At 41.1% G+C, this 20,397-nt stretch overlaps 2 protein-coding genes and 1 long non-coding RNA gene across 5 annotated transcripts; 1 reads left to right on the top strand and 2 right to left on the bottom strand.

Annotated features, from left to right (window-relative positions):
• Positions 1–1,130: 1,130 nt before the first annotated feature.
• On the bottom strand, positions 1,131–9,228 carry calm1a (calmodulin 1a). Its single transcript, XM_015043208.1, has 6 exons — positions 9,121–9,228; positions 3,463–3,493; positions 3,216–3,359; positions 2,031–2,137; positions 1,816–1,951; positions 1,131–1,722 (listed from the first exon to the last, which is right to left on the bottom strand). The coding sequence occupies exons 1-6, from the start codon at positions 9,121–9,123 to the stop codon at positions 1,694–1,696; spliced, it is 450 nt and encodes a 149-aa protein (XP_014898694.1). The 5' UTR covers positions 9,124–9,228; the 3' UTR covers positions 1,131–1,693.
• A 193-nt stretch (positions 9,229–9,421) lies between these two features.
• Positions 9,422–12,355, top strand: LOC106954011 (uncharacterized). Its single transcript, XR_001426286.1, has 3 exons — positions 9,422–10,875; positions 11,541–11,690; positions 12,266–12,355. It is a non-coding gene; the product is annotated as an uncharacterized LOC106954011 (long non-coding RNA).
• On the bottom strand, positions 10,935–20,125 carry nrde2 (NRDE-2, necessary for RNA interference, domain containing). Of its 3 annotated transcripts, none has more exons than XM_015043201.1 (19): positions 19,981–20,125; positions 19,622–19,727; positions 19,261–19,464; positions 19,020–19,160; positions 18,403–18,671; positions 18,035–18,255; positions 17,556–17,780; positions 17,181–17,370; positions 16,893–17,026; positions 16,090–16,210; positions 15,476–15,654; positions 15,214–15,385; positions 14,593–14,813; positions 13,868–14,354; positions 12,539–12,927; positions 12,296–12,438; positions 11,538–11,679; positions 11,284–11,355; positions 10,935–11,195 (listed from the first exon to the last, which is right to left on the bottom strand). In XM_015043201.1, exons 1-19 carry the CDS (start codon positions 20,054–20,056, stop codon positions 11,070–11,072), a joined length of 3,618 nt encoding a protein of 1,205 aa, XP_014898687.1. In that variant the 5' UTR covers positions 20,057–20,125; the 3' UTR covers positions 10,935–11,069. The 3 variants fall into 3 exon arrangements, with proteins under 3 accessions (XP_014898687.1, XP_014898688.1, XP_014898689.1); XM_015043202.1 differs by having other exon boundaries at positions 12,539–12,924; positions 19,981–20,124; XM_015043203.1 differs by lacking the exons at positions 10,935–11,195; positions 11,284–11,355; positions 11,538–11,679 and having other exon boundaries at positions 12,288–12,424; positions 12,532–12,927.
• Positions 20,126–20,397: the final 272 nt, after the last annotated feature.

The raw sequence follows: 20,397 nt of genomic DNA, 5'->3' as shown, positions 1-20,397 counted from the left end.
TCAACACCTCCTACACTTATCCTGTCCGATTCCCAATGATACAAACATCCAGTATCTTCCAGCAGAGTCCAGATCTACTACTGATGAGAATCATGTTTGAAATAATGTAGTTTCTGGCAGTTCTGTAGGTTATGATGCCGGATCTCTGCGATTCTATAATTGTCAAACCTCTCCTCTTCCTCCCACATTTTTCTGCTGCCCATTTCTCCTCCATTTCCATCTGTGTTTCTGTTGCCTAGCAACAACTCATCGGCAGCCATTTGTGGCAACGCGGAGAATTTTTTCACCACACACCCTGATGAACTGCAGAATATTCTGTGGTTAGTCTTCGATAACTGTTATTTGGGGGGAAAAAGAAAAAAAAAAAACAAAAACCTATGGCTTCTTTTAATGGTAATTTTGCAGCACTTAACTTTCAGAGTGTTTTCTGATTCTGATAATCGAGGTTCCTTTTAAAAAAATATGTTCGGTGGGCTCAGCAGGACATCACACACACAGAGGCTTTGATGAGTCATCTTAAAGCTCCGCCACCCCCACAGAGAAAAAACAAAACAAAAGCACGTCAGCTCGTCTACAAATACACAAACACCCGTCGCCTTTAGTTCATGAGATTTTATTGGAAAAACAAAATGTAAAGACTAGCATTGTACATCTTGGAATGCAGATCAACTGAACCGAACAGGACAGCTGGACTGGACCGGGCCGGGCTTCGCTGCACCCACACGCACACAGGCAAACTCGCACACAAAAACAAGGTAGAAATGCTGCAAAGCGCCGACCCTGTCCCCCATTAATCTGAAACTCGCCCCACCACGTGGAGTCATACACACACAGCCTTCGAGGCAGCAGCCTGCACCTGTCTGCAGCGAGACAACTCAGATTTCACGTTACTGTGTCTGTAAACATCCGAACTAATACTCACACTGGTACAAGCATTGGTGCAGATGTAGCCTCAGAAGCTGTGCTTGTATCTAATCATCTTTAAAGCCCAACCCATCCCTCCATATTGGATAAGACAAAGACTGCCAAAGGGGCATTTCACCCTCAAACAAAAAAAGAAAAAAAGAAAAAAGAAAAAAGGTAAACACACAAAAGGATAAAGTGATTAATAGACATGCCGGAAACAAAATTTAAAATTAGTTGTTTATTCCATTTTAATTTTTCTTAAAAATATCAGTCACCGACTTTATTTAGCCAAGCGAACGTCCCATTGGTTCGCTCCCTCCCATCCACCCCTTTCCTCCTCTGAGGTCCAACGACAGCTTTCTGTCACCGAGATCTCAACAGTAACCCATGTTAACGCTGCATGCATGAAGGGAAAGTAAAACAACAGGACTTTATAGAAGAAAAGGCAGTTGACCCGCCCAAATCATCATGACATCAGGCAGATGGAACCAAGAAGCAGAGGAGCAGCGGCTGAACTAGCTGGCTGCACGAGGCTGCTCGTCTAACGAGCCGAGATGTGATTGGTCAGCTCAGCACGGAGGGGATGGGGAATACAAGCCAGTACATGCAGATTATTGGATTTTTTTTTTTTTTTTTACCTTTACCTTTTTTTGAACTTGTTTATATGGACAGATTTTCAGTATTCCAACATTCAGTTTAAATTGTCTATACAGAACAGCATGATTAAATGTAGATTTTTGCAATAAGAGGTAAGTGAAACATTTGACTGATTCTTTGTAAGTTCAGTTCATTTGGCGGTCATCATCTGAACAAACTCTGTGGAAGAGAGAGAGACAGAAAACAATCAGAATAATGTTTTTATTCGCAAGTCGCAGAAGCTGTTACACGCGGCCATTTTGGATCGGATACCTTCATAATTGACTTGTCCATCGCCGTCGATGTCGGCCTCCCTTATCATCTCGTCGACCTCTTCGTCCGTAAGCTTCTCTCCCAGGTTGGTCATTACGTGACGGAGCTCTGCTGCACTGATGTATCCATTACCATCCTGGACAAGGCGCACACGGTTGGTCAATTATAACACTCACTTCAGTCACATCAACTCTCACACACACACCCGGGCCCACCTTATCAAAGACTCTGAAGGCCTCCCGGATCTCCTCCTCACTGTCTGTGTCCTTCATTTTTCGTGCCATCATAGTTAGAAACTCGGGGAAGTCGATAGTCCCATTGCCTGGAGGACACAAGTCAGACAGACATGCGTTATGGCACATTTTTACCTTATGGGTCCCTGGAGATTTTTGTGCAGTTTTATTTTTGCAAGTTTGCAAACATTACATTTGGCAAGTTTGTGTATTTTGGGATAAAATTTGCTTGTCTAGGATGTTATATATATATATTTCTAAACATTAAATTATTTTTAATTAGACTAATTGATCAAACTATTAATATGTCTGGTGGGGCTTGGAGTTGATGGCAGTCGGAAGGAATCGTGGGGCATGGGGAGGAACATACTATATTGATAATATTCCAATGCCAGTGTGAGCTGGTGAACCATTTTGTGTCAGTGGAGTTGACTATAGATTCAGGAGAAACGGGATCAGGTCAAAACAAGTGGAGGAGGATAAATACCTCAGTGTTGACCTGACAACAGACCAAGCAGGCTGTACTTTGATAAAGTTTAAGTCCTTCAGTGTTTGCATCTTCTAAGTCTGTTGAGTGTGTGAAAGGCTGGTTCTGTTCTGGGGATGGCAGTGAAACCTCTAGAGATGATGGTGCAAAGAGGAATTCAATAAAAAAAATAAAAAAACAAGAAAATTGGTTCTTTGTGATTTCAACAAGTCATCACAGCAATGCTTTTCTATAATGCCATTTACAATCAGATGAGTGTTGTGTGATATCCTCAGCAGAAGCACAGTTCTGCTGCTGCTAGTCTAGAGGAGCTGAGTGAGGAAGGTCCGTTCATTATATGAACGGGTGTCAAGACATTTGGATGACTGTCACAGGAGATCGAAAGATTTATTTTGTTTGGACAGGATTTTTAATTTGATGTTTTTGGCTTTAATATATACATATTCTTTCAAACTGGTTTATAACAGATTTTATCATAAAAATTGTTAAATGTTATACTTTGTATTCCATACAAAAATGTTTAATTGACTTTACATAGTAAAAATTTGCTTAGTGTAGCATATTTTTTTTGGTGGGTTCTTTCCACACACCGTCACATCAGGTTGTATGAAAACGACTAAAAATCTGAATGATTGGTGAAAAGATTCTGAACGGCAGAAAGTTTAAAGAAATCTGCGTACCATCCGCATCCACCTCATTGATCATATCCTGGAGTTCAGCTTCAGTTGGGTTTTGACCCAGTGACCTCATGACTGTGCCCAGCTCTTTGGTGGTGATGGTACCATCTCCATCTTTATCAAACAAGGAGAAGGCCTCCTTGAATTCTGGGCAGGAAAAAGAAGATGACAATGAAGACAAAATACTGACAATTAAGCTAAAATTTCAACCCGAAGATTGAGAAACAGGGTTTGAGTTGACTCGTCTTACCAGCAATCTGCTCTTCTGTTAGTTGGTCGGCCTAAAGGAGACAGAAAAGAGTTGAGGATTCAGAACAGACTTTTTAAGTCAGTCACACATGGACACTAACGAAGCACGTTACATAAAAGCTCCCATTAACCAAACCATTAGGTAGATTCCCTTAATTCTGCTGACAACCTTAAAGTCTCCGAAGCGGATATCTGTGAGGTCTGCCACCAGTTTTGCAGCTTTTGGTTCTGGCTTTTTTGCTCCTGTGCCTCCAACTCCTCTCCCATCAAACCTCAACACTGACCCTCCTCTGCTCTGCTTTACATCCAGAATTCTTCCTTTTGTTCCTCCACTAGAGTCTCTGGTTTTCATGCTGACCCCATCCAGCTCCCCCTGGACCATCACTAAGCCCTCAGCCAGGAACTCGGCTTGCTTGCTATTCTGCACGCTCTGTTTTTTAACCTCCGCCAGCTCAGCTTTGGTCCTCTGCAAGTTATTCCTCAGGTCCTGCATTTCACGCACCAGGCTGTCCATGCGGCTGGAAGAAGTGTCCATCAACATCTGCAGGAAGGCCCTGTAGTTCCTCTCCTGCTGCTGGATGAGCTCCCTGTAATAATGTTGCTGTTCATCTAAGAGCTCATAGACCGTGGACAGGCTCACCAGCTCATCCTCTGCCGAGTACATGGCCACTTTCTGAGGCAGCATAATGAGGGAACAGTGGCAGGAAGGGCAAATATCCCGTGTTATGGCTGGATGGTAAAAATAATGGCCAGACATCTATCATTCGGTCTCAATTGACAAACAGGCTTAGAAGTACCAGAGAAGCAGCGTATCCTGTCATCCCAATAATTGTGTCAAAGAAAAATATTTAAGTGGCTAGATGATTGTAATCCTCCTGGAATTTGTTAGATGGAGGCCTGAATGGCGAAAAGGTGGCTGGAAAATGGCCAGAGCCGTCTTTCAGTCCTTCTAGAAGCTGATGGATGACAGAGGTTTCCACAATCCCAACGGATCGGAGCGACCTGACAGGTGGCAGCTCTCCTCCTTGATCTAGATGACAAGCTGATGTAACAGCTGGCTTTTCTGTTGACGCTGTCCTGGCAACTTGTCCATCTATCCATCTCTCAATAAGTGCAACCGTCAATCATTTTATAGGTGTGGGCGTACAAGTCCAAACGCTGTCCTTTCCCCTTCCCTCGCTGTATCCACACCGTGCTGGTGGCACGGTGTGGATTCCTACCACCTGCAAACGCCACGGCTGAACCGTGGAGCCGTCGTTTGAGTGTGTGGCCTCTCCAATGGGCTCTACAGATGAAGAGTGTGAGCAGAGGCCAGGAGGCCATGCTGGTGGAGGGTCGGTCAAACATGTCAGGAAATTGATTTTAAGTGTGTGAGAGTAAAAAGTGTCCGCACCAGAAGGGGTCACAAGCCTTTTCTTTGTGTCTGCATGTATGTGCTAATCTGCAACCTGTCAGCTCCCAGCTACAGTTGCATCTCCTGGGAGGGATCAGTTACCCGTCAGCCAACCTCCTGCACTGCATGGACCGTCACTTCATCCGCAGGCACTAAATGTGTGATTCACACACACACACAAGCCCGTTTTGGTATTCACTCTCAGGACAGTTAAGATTAAGGTAAGTTAACCAACTTTTTTTTTAATTCACTGCCCTGGACTCATACAAATCTTTTACTTATCTTTCTACCTGCCGTGCTGCACAGTAATCTGGAGAGATATTACTTTAGCTATTTATCATAGGACAATAAAGGAAAAAAAAACTATACACCAACTGTAAATACGAAAAATAAAAAGCAGCTGACACTGATTAGATTGAATCACTTACTTACAAATGACCACATCATAACATTACTTTATGATGTAATGAATATAAAAGTAGCTTGAAGAGGATGCATCATAATATGGGAATCATGGTTTCCTCTCCATTCTGAGCGCTGCTTATTCCAAAATAGTTTCTAGGGAAAGTAATACAGGAAATTAAATGACACAAAGCAAAACTGCATATAAGGATATACAACATGAAGTCATGCAGCTGCAATATTAGTGGTAAATATTGCATTGACGTTTTCTGCTGTAATAAATCCCCATATTCTTCAGCAAAGCTTCCAATATTCTCTGATCTCCAGAGTTTGAGGCATTATTTGTTGGAGGAATGAGAGACTGTCATCACAAAAGAATGTAACAGCCAACAAATAAAACTGTGACAATAAAACTTGAAATTCCCATTAAAATGTACAATAATTTCCCAGCCCCACATTAATGTATTTAGCCTTTGATTTTAACCTTTAAAAGAAATTGTAAACTTGTGGCAGGGATTCCTAACTGCCTGTTTCACGAGGAGCTGTGATGCTTTGAGAACACCGAGCAGAGTCTTTACATCTGTCATTTATTACCTGGCAACAGCCTTGTAGTCTCCATTTATGACCTTGTCTCCAACAAACAAACCAGAACATACACTGATTTTAACCCTCTGCTTTCATAAAACGCCTTTGTGTCAAACTAGCGCTGCACTGAAACCAGTTTATTAATAAGATGGCTGGGAAATAATTAAGAAATTAATTCATACAGGTATTTTTACAACCAAGCAGCTGTTGGAGAATAATAACTGATCCGCTCAACGATGTTTGACAAGCTGCTAAGACCTCACTTAAGGTAGAGAAATATCTAGCTGAAGAGATCATGTTCCTGTTCCAGCAGATGGTACAAGCCGAGGAGCGAGTCTGTACAGCACACTTTTAAAACACTTAACTCTAACTGCCTCCAAATGGTTGCAAAAAACACACAACTATTCATAAAACTGAAATGGAAATTATTGAATATGGAATAATTAAATTATTCTTGAATTAGCTATTATAAAATCAGATATCAATAGGTTTGTTACGGATGCCATCAAGCAAATACAGACTTGTTTGGCAGCTGACATGGACTGGAAATGTAAAGTGAGCTGTGGCTTAGATGACTCCTAATTAATGACTACAATTATTATAAATAAACCATCAAAGTAATTCAACTCATGTAGAATAAACTCTTGAATAATAAAAAAAAAGACACCTACAGTTTTACTTTTTTTTAGTAAAACAAGAAAATAGAAGTCAAATTATATTTAAGGGGGGATAAAAACAACTTCAACCCATGATCTGGTGCTGATCCATTTCATCCAACTATTTACAACAGGTAGATGAAAACAGATTGGGTATTTGTAAAGAAATCGAGATCAGATTACTGACACAGGCCTCATTATTGTTCCATCCATTGTAGAACAGGTTTTCTTCTACTGTCTGCATTCCTCTTACGAAGTGGATGGATACTTTATTAGCCGAGACTATCAGAAATGTAACTTTTTGTGGGGAGTGGCAAACATCACCAGTTTTCTCCCCATCAATGGAGAAAATATACATTTACATTTTTATCTTTGTGTGAATCTACATGCTTTGAATACCTGCTGCACTTGAATTTCTCCACTGAGAGGCAATAAGGTTATTTCTATTCTAAAAGACTTTGCAAATAAATCTTCATTCATTCACTCTGCGTGTTCTGCCTTCATCCCCTCATTGCTGTTTAATCTTTATGATCTTACTCTTTTTCCCTCCCCTGCACATGTCCAACCCATCGGAGCCTCGACAATCTACCTTTCCCTCAGAGATGTTCCTTTCTAATTCCCTCCACTTTTGTTCATCTCGATGACAACCTGAACAGCCTCTGCTCCGCTCACTGCTTTCTATTACTACCAAATCCCCAAGCCGTTCAAAAATCACCGGCCTCACTGATTTGACTAAATCCGTCTCTCAAAGGCTAATGACATTACTCAAAATTGACTTGGTCAGCATCTACACTTCCTTCCAACCTGGAATCAGATTTTTTCAGCAGCTACTTTCTCCTTGTCTTTTAGAGAACTGCTGGCAGAGACGTTTCAGGTTTACTGGCGTGAATCCTTGTTCACAGATTTGTTTCTCTCTGCTTCCAAATCAGAGAAACTCCCCTGCACAGATAAGGTCAGGGCTAATTACTACCAGACCTTTTCTGGTTGAAGCTTGTTGCTTACTGCTACAGATGATTGAAACCTCGTTATCATTCTGGCCTCACACACAAACTGGGGCTCTTCTGGCTGTACCATGTAGCTCTTTGAGTCACAGCAACACCATATTCCTCTCTTTTTGGGTTATTTAATGGCTGATGCTTAAATATAGCAGCCTGATTTTTTTCATGTGGTAACCTTTGCTCGCAACCTGATTGTAAATCTTCCTTTTCGCTCCAACAGCTTGTAATAAACTGTTACACATCACCCCTGACAATCATCTCAATATGCCCTCTCAGCCTATAGTGAGTCACAGCAGATGACTGGTCTCCATGAGCCATGGTGGCTCCCTCCCATTAACAGGAAACATTTCCTCTCCACTGTCCCCACATGCTTGCTTGGAAATTACCTAAATTGTATTCTCCCCCACCCCTCCCAAGTGATTTTTTGCTTTGCATGTTCAGTCAATGTGAATGACAGGATAGTGCAGAACCTAAGCAAAAACTTTGTTTTCAAGTCAAAGTTTAAAAGTCGTCACTGGATTTACAAATCATTTGCAACAAAACTGTTGCTGAATTCGACTAGGATATACATATTACACAATTGGATTATCCTACACTGATCAAATAGTTTAGAATATGATCCAGTATTGCTAACACATCATTTCAGTGCGTAAAAAACAAATAAAGGGGTCACATTTAAAGCTTTCTCGAAATTAGGACTTTGGATTGAGAGGAGCTGAAAAGCACTGGTCAATCAACTCAGATCAATTAATGTGTGGTGGGCGGCAGGAAGAAGGACAAACCCAGGGCGTCATTACTGCAAGAGTCGCTACTGACCCCAGGTACTTCAACTTTCTGTATTCCAGCTGTCTATCTCATTCAAACGCATGGGTCCTCACTTTATTCCCCTCGTCTCCAGAGCACACATATCTCCACCTATCCAGGCTCTGTTTCACTCGCTCCGCAGATAGCGATCTGAATTTTTACACACAGCGTATTCAATTCTGTGGTAGAAGCAGGAAGATTCAATTTCAGTCTGTGTCTGACTATAATGTCCAAATATAGTTAAACATATTATGAAACATGCTTGATTTTGACATCCATTACAAAAATGATTTCAGAAACGTAGAGAACATTACCCACTCGACCTTCGCTCTTTTTTTTATGTACTCAATTCTCACATTTATTATTAATATGAAGGCTTCGGGGTGAACATCAACTGTACCATTTTCTTAAAAAAAAAACCTTTTTAAGAAAGAGGGAAAAAAATGCATCGTTGACCGACAAGGCGGCTGTCAAATGCCGGAAAATCATTCATTGGACGGGGTGAGGTAATAGCTGTGATGCTAACAAACAGAACGGCCACAACCTATGAGTGAGGGTAGCATTTTTACACACCTAACAAAGCCATTCTGCGGTGCTTCCATGGTGAGAAGCTTTTAATATAACCCACAGCGTCAACGGCTGTCAATGGTTCAAGTCGGTCCACCCGCGTCTGCCTGGCTCGCCCCGTGTGCGAATCACGGAGGCACCGGGATGTTTTAGCAACGATACTCCCGAACCGAAAATGGACCTCATAAGTCACCGCAAAACATTCCAATTTTAATTCGCACACATTCGCAAATTGCACTTGGTTAGATACTCACCATGTCTGTGGGAGTTAGAGCTGTTAGCCTGCCGGCGGTTGAGGAGAGAGGAAATGGACGGGTGCCACTGAGCGTTGCTGCTGCTAGCTAAAGGCGGGGAGACGAGGCGAATCACCGCTCTGCTGTTCAACTGTATTCATCCGCACTATGGAGGAGTACAACTTTACTCAGCTTCTGGGACGCTGTTAGACAAGAAGCCATGATGGGATTTAAAAACGTTAATATTTTTTCTTCCTTCCAGGGTATATTGGATAATTTCATTAGCTACCACAAGATTTTACTTTATGGTTAATACCATGTGACGTTGCTTAAATATTTCCTCATAATTCTGGACGGTCATAGGTGCCGGTGGTCCTAGCCCCTGTCCAGAAGAGATGACACTAAATTATTTTTCCTATAATATTCACTGGCACAAAAACCACAACTAACTGGTTCCTTGGACTAATTTCAGTTTTTACCTTCACCATTTTACTGTAGCAATGAATACAATTAGCATCATTGTTGAATAAAACATGAATAAAAATACATATTTTTATTCATGTACTTTTTTTCTCTCGTTTCTGTGGTTTGTTAATGTAAAAAAAGTCTGCTGTGTCTTTTTTTACTATGTGGAAGTAAATGCCTTATATTAATAAATCAAGCACTAAGGATGAACAGTCCTCAGTTATATTGAAATATTCAATTACGTAAAAAAAAACCTAAAATACTGTTAAAAAAAGATCTTTATATAAAACCAATATCATGGCACCACTTGCAAAATTGCATCTGAAAGAACCACAACACGTTTAGAAGTGTGTTGTCAGAGTTCACTGAAGCTAAGGTGTTTGGTCACAGTGCACAGCACCAGGCCCAGAGAAAAGTAAACACCTAAAGTAAACTCAAACAACTCATCAACTGTCAAGCATAGTGGAGGAGGGCTGATGATTTGAGACTGAATCCAGGAGATGTGGACACCTGGCAGACAAACATGAAGTTCTATCATATTTGAGGCCATTTATCAGACAATTCAAGCTTGGACCAAACCTAACATTGGTTCTGAAATCCGTTTAATCAATTGTTTTTATTTTTCCAGATGACTGTAAATTTTAAAAAGGTTAAGGGGTATTGTAGAGAGAATTCATTTTGACTTCCATATAATGTCCACATTGTTGCATGAGTGGCTTCCTTTTGAAATAATGCTTTTGCTTTAAGTGTGATTCTAAGCCTGAGTACATATGTACTGTTGTAACTTTAGGCAACAAAATATCCTTTTAATTCATGCTACACTAATCTTAGAAACACTGCTTTGCAGAAACAAAACACTTTTAGGTGTATTGCTATAACAATACTTAAGTTTTGGGGAGCGGGGGGCGAAATCTCATGGGCTTTTTTGGTCACCTTGCTTGCACGGTCACTGGAGAGTGATGGACTATTTTATGTTACGCCTACTTTTATTCAAGCGGCAGGATACGGATCTAAGCGTCCAAACTCTGAGCGCAGAGGACGCTTTGGCTTTGCTTTTGAAAGACGTTCTCTGATTGGATAAGACAAACCCGCATACTCTCCCAGTGTGAAGGGGCCAGTGATTGGCTCACAGGGATCTGCAATGCGTCAAAGCACGGAGCGGCAATGAGGGCAACGTCTCCACAGCTACAACGTAGTAGAAAAAAGAACAGGTGATGACTCGCAGGTAATTTACAGGTGTGTTGCCTAATAAAGTGGTGAGCCTCAGACCGAAAGAAGGAATAAGACCTTTGCTACGGGACAAAAGTGAAAGTGAGATTCTCTACTTAAAGTTTAAAATGCAAAAACGTATAACAAAAAAATAAAATAAAAAAAATTATAAATCAATTTTTATTACTGAGAAGATCTTTACAATAACAATTTGTTGTATATTATAACTTTGTACTAAAGTATTTTAAAAGGAAACACCAAAGTAAACATCCAGCAAACAAAACATTTGAGTGCTTTCAGTCTTCCAGCAGTATATCCAACTCCTCCAAAGGCAGTCTTAGTCGGAGTTCCTTCTCTGTCATTAGATCCACAAACTCCTGCAGGTGGTCAGGGAACAACTGCACCGCATCCATATACAAACCCTGTTTAATATATACAAAGTGTTAGCACACAGAGAAGATCAATTAAATACATAAGTAAAATTAAGGTAACTTTTAATCTGAGTTTTACCTTCACCCAGGGAATGTTTTGCAATGCCTTGTAAAATATCCCTCTGGCTTTATCTACCTTCCCCTCTGACGCCTATATTGACACAGAAACACAAGATGTTTCCTTTGAAATACAATTTTTATATAATAAAACAACATAATTAATCTAACTAGGCTGGAAGTTAATCAAGATGACTATATGCACAGTTGTCGCAGCTGTTCTTGACGGGTATTAATTGTGGCTTTGCATATGTTATGAGACATTTATCATCTCACCAGGAAATGGATGTACATCCTCCACAGTAGAGGACAATGAGCACCGATCTCTGTTGACGTGGCGCCCTCGAACAGTCCGCGGATTCGGTTGCTGAGACCATTTTCTGGCAGAATGGGCAGGGCCCCATCCAAGCAACAAGACCTACGAATGATGTTAGCATTTTTGACTTAATTTGTTTGTAACAAGTTTTCATTTATACAGTCTTTGCTAAAAGAATGCACACCCTGTTTACGTTCAAGGGTTTTATGTCTCAAAATATAAAGCATTCAGTCTGATTAATAAAAATCATCACCATAACCTAGAGTTGGTATGAGAGCTTCTGACGGCTTCACATTCGACTCTTGAATACTAGTGAAGACAGCAGAGTGACCACAAGGTTCTGCATTTGCAAATACCACAAATTTGCATAACAATTTAGGAAGTTAATGCTAACTTGAACCTTCATGCACTGAGGCAATAGAGTACACCCCAGAGAACAGACTTTCTCCCCTCTAACAATGTTGAGTCTGTTTCTGGAGGCTATTATTCTTTTTTTGTTATTTCTTCAAGCTCTGAACTTTGGGTACATTTTCTGGGAAGGTCATCAGTTGTCCTAAATGTTTTTTTTGTTTGTTTGTGAATGAACCCTGTAAAGAACCCTGTAAAGACCAGATTATGTCCTTTATATGTAAAATTCCAGAGCTGGAGGAATGTGTAATTTCCTCTGGTTGTATTTTTGTTGTTATAGGAACATACTCATCATCACTTTCAGCCTCACCTCTGAGCTGCATCCACCAGCTGCTTCCTATGCTGTTCAGCAACAATAGCAAACAGACGGGGTACCACGCTGCTGCTGTTGTCTCTGGTTACAGTGGTGAAAAACCGGCGTGCCCGGCCGGCGCTATGGTAACGGTTCTCCACCTGAAACACACAGACGCTTCATCATTTCTGACCACTGCTTTAATTTTAGCCTCTGAAGGGGGAAGATGTGTTTTGTTTTTTTTTTTTTTTTAGAGCAGACCTGAATGTAAACACTCCACAGGGGGGCGCTGTACGGCCAAACTGAGAGGGAACAGGTAAGCATCTGCCTCAGTGTTGCCAAAGTACACACACCGACACTATTGTTGTGTCTGAGCAGAGCCGCCTGTTGCACTGCTAAAGCCTCACAGTCTGAAGCCAACCAGCTGACATGCTGGCTGTGCACGGTACGACTCGGGCGGGTGGTTGCCTCATCGTGGTCAGGCTGCCTTTCGGGTGTTAACGAGCGGTGCAGCTCCTCCATCCTCTCCCTGGCCTGGCTGTAGACAGCACTAGCAGCTTGGATGCTCACTGTTAGGTACTGAAACAGAGCGTAGCAGCCGACCAGGCCTCTTAGCCTCAGCTTATCTTCCTGTGGCTCATCTTGGGCTGCTGCGACAAGCGAGAAGAACCAAACCAAACAATGTTATTGGAACGTCAAACAAAGTAACCAATCTGACCTCAAAAGTTGTAAAAAAGTATCCCCCCACCCCCTTACATATTTTTAATGTTTCTTTTCATTTTGTCAGACCCAAATGTTTCATATTTAAACAGAAAAAGAAACAGAGTATAAGCAAAAAGCTGTTTTCTTATGAAGGCTTCATTTGTTCAGGGAAAAAAGTTATTATCCAAGTCCTGAAGGAGCAAAGTTATTAGATAATTTCAGACTTCCTGGACACGGATGTCAAAGATTTTGTTTTCCCTTCTGTTCTTGAAATTTAGGAAATGGTTATTGGCCTTTTGAGATCTTTTAGCCTACTTCAGGCAGGTTCTATTTAAATTATTTATTGATTCTACAGATCTGTGTTTTACAGATGAGAATAAAATCCAAAAAACACAATTAATCCTGGCTAATTCATTGTTTCCCTGAAAACTGCTTCTTGGATTTACTTTTATTGTCTGACTTGCATATAATATTCTGTGGAAAGTAAAAAACTGCTTTGAAATTCAGCTCCATTTAAAATAAAAACTTTTAAATCTATTAATTTCAATTGAAATAAATCAGTTTTATAGACAACAATATTATAATAATTAATATGATTTATTATTNTAGCNGAATTTGTAATATGTGATGTTTGTTTTGAAAGTGATTAGAAATGCACATTTTTGTTAAAAGTCTTTGCGTTACTCATGATCCCGTGAAACTTTATTCTGTTCTGGTTTATCACCGACTCGTTTCTCACCTCAACAGTCAGAATGTGACTGAAACCTTGACAATGAAATCTGGATGGTAATTCTCAGAAGTGTGTGCCCTAATCAGACCAAACTGAAAAGTTCTCCTTGGATTCAGTTTGTATCTCTACACGGAGACAATAAAACACAGGCCGCTCACCGTTTCCGTCCTGCTGATGATTCTGGATCTTCTGGTCCAGAGACGACAGGCTGGAGCTCAGAGCCTGATCATACGATCTCCTGGCCTTCAGGATTGAAACTGGGGTCAAGGTCTGGGAGGATGAAGACGAAGATGTTCCTTCTGCCAGTCTGGTCAGCACCGCAACAGCTGGCGACGTCGTTACGTCAGCGACTCCTCCCTGCTCCTTTGCCGAGTTCTCTACCTCCAGCTGGGACCACAGGAGGCACAGCTCACACAGAGCAGGACTGCCAAGGCCCCTGGTTCCTCCCATCGCCGTCGCCGTGGAGAACACCTTCCGAGCCTCGTCCAGGTTGCCCAGCACCCACTCCAGGTGTGCGTACTCCCTCCACAGCACCAGGGACGAGCGATTGTCGGGTTCTTTGAGGAGTCTCTTGGCGACCCGCTTGCTGCTCTTTCCCTGAGCGCGAAGCCGCTTTTTGTTGCCGCTGCGCAGACAGTGCAAAACCTAACAAATACATAAAAATATGTGGCTGAAAAGTTTGAAGGCATTACTTTATGAAGGCATACAACCGCCTTCAACTTCCTCCTCTATGTTTTTCAAGAAGCATAGTTTCTTTTTGTGAGTTTTGTAACTTGTAGAGACGAACTACTAATCTTGGCCTCTATTAACTTAAAAACGCTTTGGAAGAAAACAAAGAGATGCGTTGCAGGTGAGGCTTGTTTCTGCACTGCTCTGGGTCTACCTTCAGCTTCTCGTACAGCATCCAGCTGAGAGACAGAACGGCTCGATGGGGAGGAGGGAGGAAAGGCTGCAGCATGCTGAACACGTTGGTGAGAAACTTCTCACCCTGCTTTCCAAGCCCCAACCACTTCCTGGTTCCTTGGAGAGTGGTCATGTGACCTACAGGGTTAATCCCCGTCTCAAGGGGGTTAAAGGAAGTCAGAGGACGCTGGAGCGATGCACCTGTGAGGCATGAAGGAAACATATCTGTAATGGTAATTATGATAATTGTAGGTGATCGCAGACTCCTTTAATCTAACCTTTTATGCACATATCGGCTTATAAAATCTGCTCCAGATTAGCTACTGCAACTAATCTACAGTATTTAAGATATTATGGTTATTATCACATTGAAATGCTATTTCCAAAGAACATGTTAAATATTTGTAAATATGTGTCAAAGTGTCTCTTATTGATAGGTGGTATTTAGATGGATAAAGGATCTATCCTTAATAACTGAATTTTGATAGATTTTTAACAGGCTATACGTCTGATTTATTTATGCAGTACAGATTGTTAAAAGATACCAACTCACTTTAAAATTTCTTAAAAATATTTAGAAAACTTCCAGTTATTTGATTACCTTGAGTGAGCAGTGAGAGGTTCTCCAGTAGCATGCTTGGCTGATAGGGGGCAGCAGAGAGCACAAAATCCACCGGGAAACCCAGAAAGGCCAAGAAACTGAGAAGAAACCGCAGCTGGAGTTCTGGTGAAGTCAGACAAATAAGGGATGGGCCGATGTCATCAAACAGCACCTGGTCACGGAGAAAGATGATGTTTCGATGAGGTAAATATCTTCAAACCTGTTCCAAGATCGAACTTCAAACATCATTAGAAAGCAGCACCTGTCTGTCAGGGTCCTCACAGTCCTCCTCTGATTGGCCTTTGGCTTTGTCAGGTCTCCAGGGCAACCAGTGAGCTGCTTCACGGGACGACTCCACTTCCAGCCAGACGGTCCCTCTGGGCTGGCTCCGGTCTTTCACCTCCTCTTCGTCCTCTTCCTCCTCCTCCTCCTCCTCTTCCTCTATGTGTGGAGAAACGGAAAGCAGACGGAAACACAGAAACCTCTCATTAAAGGATTTGTAAACCAAACTCATCCCTGTTTTGTTCAGAGAATGAACTATGTGTCCTACTTGCACCTTGGAGCTGTGAGGCTGTCAGGTACAGCTCCATAAATTAGAATATTACTGAAAAGTTCACTTATTTCAGTAACTTAATTCACTAAGTGAAACACTTTCTATAGATTAATTAATCAGAGTCAATGAAATCTATTTACTTAAGATCACACTATCACATTAGACCAATAAAAAAAAATACAGAAATATGGAATAATTGATAAGTATGCTTTCCACCTATTTAAAGTTTGTTATTTTCAAAGAGTACTTTTAATCTGACTAACGAGTCTCAGTGAACCGCATATCCCAATTTATTGAGATGTAGGTGAATAAAAGCATCTCACCTGCAGGGGGCTGAACCCATCCTCCTCGCTCTTGTTGGGTCATCCAGGCCTTCCATCCTCGGGCTCCTACCTCCCCAACTCTCGCCTCTCCACTGTCCCAGAATGTCTCAAAGAAATCAACCTGCAGAAACGGGAACAAAAAGTAACATTTTCTGCCTCTTTTTGTCCTTTTCTAAATAAAATATCCTCAACGTAACTCAGGAATACGACCAAATAAACTGGATAGTTCCACATTTTCAGTTGCAAATATTAGCATACAGATCACCTTCAGCCAGATAAGCCATTGTGGATGATCACTAATCTATACAGTCTCACGAAATTGTGGTTAAATGTCTCTTTAAAGTCATACTGGAGTCACAAAACATCCGTAGCAACCAACAGGAAGAATTGGTTGAGTTTAAAGTGGCTGGACGCTGGTGGGGCTTTGCGGCAGCCATTTTGGAAGCTTGGTGTTAGCCTGAATTATCCTATCAAGAGCCATTTTATGTGTGTTTATGATTGTTGTCCAGTTGGAACCTGCATCTGGCTTCTTAAGAAAAAGAACTGATGAATCCGGATGATTTGTACATGATCGCAATTATTAAAAATGATGATCAGTATTCCCACTGAGTGCCCAGTGTTATGAGTATCAGATGATCCTATAAGAAGGTTTTTGAGTAAGAAAACATTAAATTTCCATCAATTATCCCACTAATAGAGTTCTACACAAATTCAAGCAGGTTTTTTCAGTAGTCCCTAACAAATACAGATTAATGTTCTTACTGTTGTTTATAATGTTCTTGTGCGAGTGTGTGTGTGTGTACCTGCTGCTTTGTGGAGAGCTTCTTCACACTGTCAGGTTTAAAGTAGCTAAAATCGATCATGGCCTGAAACAAAGAAATCGCCTTCTCACAGTGACCAGACTGCCGCAAGAAATGACACTGCTGGGTGAAGATATCTGGAGAGAAATAAAAAAGAAAAAAGAAAAGCTCATTTGGGGACAAAGGTTTTAATGCTGCTCTGAAGCACTTTATGAAAGGGAATATTGCCAAATTTGTGCAGGAAATTAAATGAAAGCCTATGTATAGTCTCAGATAGTCAGTAAATCTTACCCAGCATATCCTCCTCTATTCCAGGCAAAGCTGGGTGGGATACCATGCTGCCGTCTCTCACAGCGCTGAGCGTGCTCAGACACTTTCCGTATGCAGAGTTGACTTTTGTCACTGAGAAGCTGCTGAAGTAGCTCTGCGTAAAAAGCAGATATTTCCTCCACAAGGGGGCGCTGTTTGGATGGAGAAACACCTAGAATATGGCATAGAAGCAACCATTAGCAATTTTTCTACTCCAGTTTGGATGTCTAAATATTTCTAAGTACTTGGAGTGAGAACAATTTGTCTAAAGATATTAATTATTGCCCACAAATGCATGAAGAAGAAAAAAAATCAGCCAACATCTCAAAAAAAAATGAACGAAGCCACAAAATTTACCAGTTTCTTCCATTCTTTAGCCAAAGTGGAGGGTTCCCAGAGATCCTGGCAGATTCGGAGCCTCTCGAGCTGCAGAGCGACGCAGGTGGGGTTGGTTTCCACGGCTCTGTCTGCAATGCTCAGCTTCTTCTCCAGAATCGCCCTGTAGGACGACTTGCGGCGCTCCGCCAAATCACTGCCCTGCTGCTCCTCGTCACCCCCAAATGCAGCTGCACTCAGCTCGTCCTAAAAGAGAGGGGGAAGTCCAGATGCAGTAGTAAACTTTATTATTATTATTATTATTATATTATTTTTTTTACCATGGATTTATATTCTACAAGTTCTATCAACGTACAAAAATGAAATGTATAACAAAGCTTTGGTTTATTTTGAAATTAGAAGACCTTGTTTGTGAAAACTGTGCCCTATTTTCACATCTTATCCTTTAGATTCGATGGAGATCTTTATAATTTATATAGCAACATATTCTTCTCAATTACCTGGTAGCGTATGAACTCTATCCACAGCTGTGTATCTGCTGGCTGCTCCCTGAGTCGCCGGTTAAACTCTTCGGTCCTTCCAGCCACATACTCGGACTTTTCCTCTGTTTCTGCGACCGGCTTCGCGTCGTCCTGAAGCAGTCGTCCCTTCCCCTGCATCCACAAGGAGGTGGACGAATCATACACGCCAAGGGGGTTTACTGACGTCTGTGCTTTGCTATCTGAATGACATCAGAAAAAAAAAAACAATGTTTAAAACAAACATTTAAGAACTCTTGAGTCTTACTCAAACAAAACCTTTACTTGGATCTTGTAAATCAGAATAGTCTGTGATGTTTTGTTTAGTGTTAACATCCTAAAATCATTACCTAACTCATGTCTTGTGTTGTCCCGTTCAGCGTCACCCAGAGGGAGGAAGGAGGTTGAGTTGAGTACATCCCCACTTTCTGGCGTCGCAGGGATAACGGGAACAGGAGGTGCAGCCCGCAGCAGCTTTCGAGTGGCTACAGAAAAGTACCTGTCAGCTGCATTCCCATTGACCCCGACTTTCTTCTTCTTCTTTGTCTCAGAATCCTCCCAGCTGACTCCCTGCCTGCGAAAGTCCAGACCTAAAGAGGAACTTCCTTTTCTCCGATACCTGAGAGAGAGAGACGTGTTGTCACAAAGCTGCAGTTAATTGTCTTACTTTAAATTTGGTTTACGATGTTGTGCAAAAGCATCACACTGTCTTTTATTACCTTATTTTAACTTTTTGGAAACAGCACAGTGTTTTTGATTGATTTCAGTTTTTCTTGAGATTTTGAACACTACACTCAATATGTTTATAGCTAATATCAATTGATAAACAATGGTCAGGGTATTAACACATTTTTTATGTCTTTATTCTACAATTTTCAGGACTTAAATTTCCAGTGCTCTCAGGATCCTTTTGTTAACTAAACAAAAGAAAAGTTTAGAGAAATCTCTGTGAGAATATGTGTGCTACCTAGCTACGTCTCCTCTGTACAGGGACTTATAAGTCCAGTTGGCCGGGTCTGGTTTACGGTCCACACAGAATGGATTTTCCGTAGGCGACTGGAGGTCATCCAACCATGTAAAACGAGTTCCTAATGACGCAGGCTGATGCCTGCATGAACACACACATACAAACAAACAAAAAAACACAGAAATGCATAACTGAGGAAAGGCTTTTAGTTTCTATATACATGAGGAGTATTTCTCCTCACCTAATCCCCTCCTCTTCCCTCTTGAGATCACTGGGATAGATGGTTTCAGAGTCCGATCCACTACTGCCCGAAGCCCTTCCACTCTTTTTTTTGTGCTTTTTCTTCTTTTTCCTCTTTTTTTCACTCTTCTTTTTCTTCTTCTTTGGAGGCCCATCCTCCTTCCCACTGCTTTCCCCATCGGAGCATGTAATATCCCTGCCAACACTGAGTTAAAAACAGAAACATCAACTGTAAAATGTTATCATTCAAATGTCCTATACAGCATTTTCAGAACCTTATGTAGCTGTCAGAGTCATACATGCTTTTGTAGTGAAAACTTAAGATAACAGAAGGTTACATGCAGAAGAAAGATCATTCCTACCTTTCCTCCCTCTTGTTTGGCTGTTCAGTGGACTTTTCTAAAAAACGACTGTGAAGGGAGAGAGCATTTCCAGCCTGAAAACTCTTATTGTTCAGCCAGTCTAATTCTGGAGGGAAAACACACAATTAAATTGATTATATTATTATTATTTATTAATTATTATTATTATTATTTTTGCCTGATTAGAAATGTGAACTGCTTTTAGCTGTGATCGAATGAGAGGTGACGTTAAAGACCGTTGAAGATGTTTATTCTTAACAACTGATGAGCTTAGTTTTCTTTCAGGTAAAGACAAAAGGATGTTAACTCGAATGCACTAAGACGTAAAACATGCGTAACATGAAGCAACGAATGTCCACCTGTCGACGAATCTTCAACTTTGTTTTCCGATACTTCAGCAAACGCTGGAAAAAGAGCCATGATAGCGTCGCACATACGCTAGATGTAAACAGTCGCAGGAGTTTGACGTCACGTGGAGGTTGTTTCGCCCAGATTAGTAATGTGGCTTTATTATGTCAATGGTTTCCCCTACGGAAGAGGATTAGGGCCACTGAAAAAAAAAAAAAAATAAAGTCAGAAAAAAAAAAAATTCTCCGAATTCAGAGGGAAAAAAGTAAAAAAAAAAAAATTGTGGCCAAAATTTTTTTTTTTTCTGAATTCAGAGGGGGGAAAAAATCAGTGGCCCAATTTTTTTTTCTTTTTTTTTTTTTTTTTTTTTTCCGAAAAATTCAAGGGGAAAAAAAAAAAAAAAAAAAAAAAAAAAAAAAAAAAAAAAG

Source organism: Poecilia latipinna, unplaced genomic scaffold (genome assembly GCF_001443285.1).
Source record: "Poecilia latipinna isolate Pla-1442-1.1 unplaced genomic scaffold, P_latipinna-1.0 Scaffold620, whole genome shotgun sequence".
Classification (NCBI taxonomy): Eukaryota; Metazoa; Chordata; class Actinopteri; order Cyprinodontiformes; family Poeciliidae; genus Poecilia; species Poecilia latipinna.
Note: the sequence above shows the minus strand (reverse complement) of the source record. Positions and strands in the feature narration are given on the sequence as shown.